The 6148-nt window shown below is 34.3% G+C and overlaps 1 protein-coding gene across 9 annotated transcripts; it reads left to right on the top strand.

Moving 5' to 3' along the window:
• Positions 1-441: 441 nt before the first annotated feature.
• On the top strand, positions 442-4779 carry LOC136227491 (factor of DNA methylation 1-like). 9 transcript variants are annotated; one of them, XR_010688115.1, is made up of 10 exons: positions 442-754; positions 849-1000; positions 1707-1778; positions 2437-2649; positions 2753-2924; positions 3284-3313; positions 3890-4068; positions 4178-4280; positions 4359-4422; positions 4587-4779. XR_010688115.1 is itself a non-coding variant. In XM_066016181.1 (10 exons), the coding sequence occupies exons 4-6, from the start codon at positions 2217-2219 to the stop codon at positions 2780-2782; spliced, it is 336 nt and encodes a 111-aa protein (XP_065872253.1). In that variant the 5' UTR covers positions 442-754; positions 849-1000; positions 1707-1778; positions 1886-2216; the 3' UTR covers positions 2783-2924; positions 3111-4068; positions 4178-4280; positions 4359-4422; positions 4587-4779. The 9 variants fall into 9 exon arrangements, 2 of the variants coding, with proteins under 2 accessions (XP_065872253.1, XP_065872260.1); XR_010688111.1 differs by adding an exon at positions 3111-3152 and having other exon boundaries at positions 3284-4068; XR_010688109.1 differs by having other exon boundaries at positions 3111-3313; positions 3948-4068.
• Positions 4780-6148: the final 1369 nt, after the last annotated feature.

Raw genomic sequence — 6148 nt, 5'->3', positions numbered from 1 at the left:
CTCATCTCTATAGTCATATAATCGTTTGTATTCTTCTCTATAATCACCCATGAACTGCTTCATGACAATGTACTTCGCTCTACTACAAGAAAAACAAGTAATAATGAGAAGAAAATAATGATAATATAAAATTTCTCACTAAAAAGTAAATATAATGAGAAGAAATAATATCATTAAATATTAATAACCAATTATTTTAATTATTTTATTTTCTTTTAGAAATATTCTCACTAATTGAGAAAAACTTAATGAGAATATAAAACATTCTAATTAAAACAGATCATCAATAGTTACACTAAGAATAAATAATATCATAAAAATTAAAATATATGTTTTGGACTAAGATATTTATATATTTAGATTAAAATATTCCTCCAAATATATAGACTCAAATATTTCACAAAATCTTAAGCGGCAACCATTCCCCCCAATTTTTTTGACCAAAATACACAGAACCTAATTTTTTAAAAGATTTAATATTCTCTCCGTAAAACCCAAACATTTATTCCAAGGCAAAATAAACTCCTCATCCCCAATCTCTCTTCGACTTCTAGGGCATCTTCACATTCTTCTCAATCCCAATCCTCTTCACCCGAATTTTCATAATCTGTCACTGAATCCAATCATTTCCCCCGATTAGGTTTCAGCCTTGTGGTAGGTGTATCATCACTGTCAGCCGTCGAAGAATGCTACACCAAAAATGACATTCGTCCTTGCCGAACGTCATTTTCACCAAATACGTCTTATTGCACAGGTAAAATACCAAGGCATCAATGAATTTGTTTGAAATGTATACTCTACTATTTTGTTTGTCTCTATTTATGTGTTTGTTTCGCTTGGAATAACAGATTCATGACTCATGAGTTGAAAGTTCGGGTCCCTAAAGCTTTTAAGAGGTGTAGTAGTTGTTCTCGCTATTTCTCTGGATGATGACTATTTTATAGGCATGATTGCTGGGATGGAGAGCTATTTGGAGGTAACCGTAAGCATGCTAGGACAAGTGAGTTCTACTGTACATCCTATTCATATTAGGAAAGTTCAATTCAGTTCATATGGGTTTGTATGTTCTAATTTGGATGGTTTATTGTAAATGGGGCTGCAATTTTCCTTTATATTTATATGTTATGCTTTCTTTAAAAAGGGCAGTATGAATGTCAAAAGGTTTTGGTAGTTACAAAACACTCTGCTCTTATTTTACACTCTGCTTTCTTTAAGGGTAGTTGAAGGTTTTGGTTATTTTGCTCATTTCATTTATAGCAAAGGTATAAAATATCAACAAGTGAACTATAATATATGTCAAGAAAAAGGTTTTTTCTGCCAACAATTTAGACATGGTTTTGTTAAACCTTAGTTGCTATGGTTTCAACAAAAAAAAACATAAGCACTCAAAATTACACCTTAATTGCTCCTAAATAATTTCATGTCCATATTAAATGGGGCAGTCTTAACTATTTCTCAGTAATGATATAAAAATTTATGTCCATTTATTAGTTTTTCACCTATTTTTACTCTTATCACTTATTTGCATATTTTCTTGTATTTCTATGACAGATATCCTTGCTTGGTTTGTCATTTTAGAGTTCTCATTTGGAAGTGTCTATGCATTTGGATTACTTGCTTATGTTGGCTAATTTTTCATATGCCTTCCTTTCATTATTCCACTTGCACTGATGGAATGGTTTGCTTATTGTCTTCATTCTCTTCAGGGCTGCTAGCACCTATGTCTTTAATGTGGCATTTACATTCTTAACTAACGAAATGCGGAAGTCTTCTGTCCGGTAAACATCAACTATTTCTTTCGGTTGTTTGTTCGGTCTATAGTAATTCTCCTAAAGCGGGACTAACTTATATGTATATGGTTTGCTACTTGCTGATAATATGTTAGGCTTAATATATCTGTCGCTCATGGTGCAAGAGCGCAAAGAAATTTATGATAAATCCCTTCTAGTGGGTGGAAACCAACCAATGAGTGGTTCATGTTCTCTCTGTTTCAATTCACATTCTTCTAAATCCAAAGAGAACCGCGATCTTCAGTGCACCATTAAATTTGTATCACTTCCCGTTGCTTGCTGAAATTTATTTGAACACAAATTGATTGAAGAATTCAAGATCTTTTCGTTTACCTATTCTTTTTCAATGACCTTACTTCTAGACACCCACAAACTATTCATTCCTCTGTTTTTCCCCAAAGGTAGCATTGAAATTAGAGATAGTGAATGGGGTTGTTCATTTTGTCCGAGGTGGTGCCTTGTGGTGATCTCTTCCATTATGAGATACATGGTCGGTATCTCTTCAGCGGCCACATTCGGGTATTATCATAAAGAAGCTGACTTGTGCGACTTTGAAACTCTTTGCAATACTTTGACAGTCAGAGAAAATGGCTAACCAGTTTTCATGTTGAAAATCAAAAAAGTAACAAGTCCATTTACAATATAGGGTTTGCAAGAGACATTGAGCAACAGAACAGCACTAGGAATCAAACGAATGGGGGAACTTGATCCTAAAGCTTTTGTTGAGTCATGCAAGCGTAAATTCTCCGACGAAGACTGGGGAGAGAGAGCAGTTGAACTATGCTCAACATGGGAAGAGTATTTTAAGGATCCAAATTGGCACCCATTGAAGATGCAAACTGTCGAAGGCCAGCTACATGTAAGTAATTTCTAGTATATATCATATCTGATAAATGCTTTAAATGGTTACAAATTAAGGATCCTATCCTATATGATGTTTTGAGGTTTATGATAAAATGCAGGAGATAATAGATGACGAGGATGAGAAATGAATATGGTGAGGCTGTGTATGAAGCTGTAACAAAGGTTGTGTATGAAGCTGTAACAGTCCTAAAATAGGTTGGGCAAGATGTGGTTGGAGAGTTGACAAAAGCTGTGGAAAGAGTTGGCTTTGACATACGTGTGGCAGCCCTGGTAAGTGAAATATGTTTTTCCTTTTTTTACAAGTTTTGTTTCCTTTTCCTGTTAGTTTTCGAGAACTGCTTGTTTCAATTTTTGGCTGAAATGAAGTGTTTACTTACAGCAGTCACCTGTATTTGAGTCTTGAGTGAATTCCTAAATTTACTGATATGATGTATTTGAACCATAACATATATGCAGGTCTTATTGAACTTATAAGGCTCTTCGGTCATAGTGAACTATGTGAGAATATAGGAATACGTTGAGTAATTATTAATATGAGATATGCAGATCGCTGCTTTGCACCTACCGACATGAATATATCAGTGGTGGAACATGGTTTATTGGGCTTGATGTGAAACATGTATATGCAGGAATGTTTTGCTGCTCATCTTGGTCATCAGGTCTCCTTCTCCTTCTCTTTTACTTTTGTACATAAAGTTGTATCCTTAATGAGATGGTTCAGACCCACACCTTCACAATATAGACTGTTCATTTGAAACAGGACATGTTCATTTGAAAGTGAATCAATATCATTTGGAATTTGAAACAGGACATGTTCATTTGGATTTTCTGTGATATTTTCTAAGAGCATTTGAGCATGGAATTGTTTACTTCTAGCTATTCATGAAGGAACATAGGTTCGATTTCATTGTAGAATTCAAAATTTGAGTGTATGCAGTAATCCTAATTTACTTTGAAGTTTTCAAGAATGAAATGGATTTTCATGGCAAAACCTGTGAGCTAATTCTTTTTCTGATCTTTATACTCATTAAAGTTAATCAATTATTCGTGTTTAATTGGCTAGTTACGATGCATGGATTGTCTGGATTGTCAACCTTTTACCACATCCAGTTCTCAAGTCAAAAATCTATTTTATGCATAGAAAATAGTTGTTCATGCTGATGTAGCTTTAGCTTGTTCATATATTTGCTTTTACAACATTAAGATAGGCTTGTATATAATGTGCAAAAAAACAGGACCAATTCTGTTTACGGAACTGGACCTTCATAACAAAACATGACAAGTCTGTAACAGAACAGGATCTGTTCTTACAAGCTCTTGGATTCTCCATGCCTTCCTTTGCACACGTTTCCTTAATTCTTGCTCCAGATCGGAGTAATTGTCAAAATGACATGGTGCAACTTCAGTTGGTCAGGTAATTCTCTGTTCTGTTGCTTATCTTTGGTATAGGTAATTTCTAAGTATAATTACTCGACTATTAGCAAACACTGCTGTTCCACTATTCAGTAATTATTCTTTAACAGTTCAGGGAGATGGGGTATTTGCCTCAGGGAATGGTGAACTATCTGGCACTTCTAGGTTGTGGCGATGGCACGGAAAATGAATTTTTCACCCTTGAACAACTTGGTAAATTTTTTCACTCGCCCATTGCTTTATAGATATTCTCATATTGCAGTGACCCGAACCTTTTTGAGTGATTAACAGTTGAAAAACTCTCTATCGACCGTGTTAACAGAAGCGGTGCTATATTTGATTCTACCAAATTGAGGTAATCATGGTGCTTGAAATACTAATTTGCTTATTTGCATTATGTTCAGTTGGAACATGTTTATATATTGGCCCTATGATCTTTTAATTAGAACACATTTTTTATTTTTTTGGTACTGCTAATTAGGTATAAGGTATATTAATTACAGGGCTTGCATTGTGTAGGTTGTTGTTTGTCCTAAAGCGGTTGGAATGTTTGGCTATGCCATGTTTGTTCGAGTCAGGCATCCGGCTAGAGCTTTTATATAGGATGTTGATGCATATTGTTTACCAATATGTAAATCTAAGCTATTGTGTTGCTGATGTAATGCATTTGCTCTTTCTTCTTAGTGAATTGAAATGGAACTTTGTTTTATAATCTATTGTTGAATTATATTCTTATAATTAATCAGCAGAATATTATTATATAATGTAAATATTTTTTTATCATGATAAAATCTTTAACGAGGGGTTTTTGAATCATTATAAAAGATTTAATGAGAAGATTTTTAATCATTATATAAAATATTAATGAGAATATTTCTAATTATTATAAACAATTTAATGAGAAGAGTTTTTATTATTATAAAAAATTCTAATAAGGACGATTAATCTCATTATATATGGTGATAATGAGAAGGTATTTTATTCTCATAGTTACTTTTAGTAAGGGACCCCTATAATGAAGGGAGCCATGAGAGTAATAATTCTCATTACAAACTCTTTTATGAGAATATTTGGACTTTTAATGATAAGTTTTCTTCTCATTAAAAGGCTCTTTTTTGTAGTGTACACAGGGTCTGTCCAACATACACTTCAAGTTTTTCCTTCACCAGCTCTTGTAGTTTCCAAAGCCTGATGTTTGGAGTATCAACAATTTTATTCTTAAAGTAATTTGCTATAAACTTAGAGTCAAAACGCTTGTTCCTATTTGTCCTACTACAAGTATGTTTCGGATAATAAGTCTTCATCTTGAAATCATTTGTCTCTGTGTCCAAACTGGCAAACAGTTTCCAAGGACAATCTTTTTTCCCAACACATTTAGCCAAAACCCTAAACCAGTCATTGGGTTTCAGCTTCAATTTTGCACCCTTTTGTACTGAATACTTACCCACTACTTCTCTAAAGTCATACACACTCTTGAATATCATCCCGATCTCAAACATAGGCTCTTCACACTCTGGATCATAACGCACCCTCCTGTTGAAACACCTTTCACAATAATTTTGATTTGACAAAATTGTTTAAGTATAATTAAAAACATATTCTAAACACACTAAGTTTAAATGCTTTGATTTATTCTACTAATGTGTTTGTTCAATGTTGAGTTAAATTGTTTATAAGACATAAGGATTAAAAGGCCCAAGCCTAATACAACAGTCAAAGCCCAAGTCAAACAGTTCAATACAACTCGGCCCGCGTTTATCAAAACGATGTCGCTGTGTACCAAAACGCAACTCAGCAAGAGAAGGATCTAGAAGACCTTCAGGGAACAACTTCGGAATGAAGCTGCTGAGTTGGTTCGATAAAACGTACAAGACAGCAGCTGGCTAAGGAAAACTTCCAGACAAAGTATTTCTACTTTGGGTAAAGTTCAGATGACACAATATGCTGTCCAGTTGACTTTACCATAAAAGGAGAGACATTCTGCCGAGCTGACCAAAAGCTGACCGAGGACAGAAGATACACAAATCTGATTGGCCGAGAGCTCTGAGCAAGTCAGGATGACAACGACAGGAAGCCGTTTC

Source organism: Euphorbia lathyris, chromosome 1 (genome assembly GCF_963576675.1).
Source record: "Euphorbia lathyris chromosome 1, ddEupLath1.1, whole genome shotgun sequence".
NCBI classification, from domain to species: Eukaryota; Viridiplantae; Streptophyta; class Magnoliopsida; order Malpighiales; family Euphorbiaceae; genus Euphorbia; species Euphorbia lathyris.
The sequence above is the reverse complement of the archived record's forward strand: the minus strand, read 5'-3'. Positions and strand labels throughout refer to the sequence as shown.

What these genes read in the sequence shown, in the direction of transcription:
- LOC136227491 (XM_066016181.1), top strand. Translation starts at nt 2,217, where the DNA reads ATGGGGTTGTTCATTTTGTCCGAGGTGGTGCCTTGTGGTGATCTCTTC. An exon ending in TCTTCAGCGGCCACATTCGG is followed by an intron (nt 2,310 to 2,436) that starts GTATTATCATAA and finishes TTTACAATATAG; the next exon opens with GGTTTGCAAGAGACATTGAG. An exon ending in CTGTCGAAGGCCAGCTACAT is followed by an intron (nt 2,650 to 2,752) that starts GTAAGTAATTTC and finishes GATAAAATGCAG; the next exon opens with GAGATAATAGATGACGAGGA.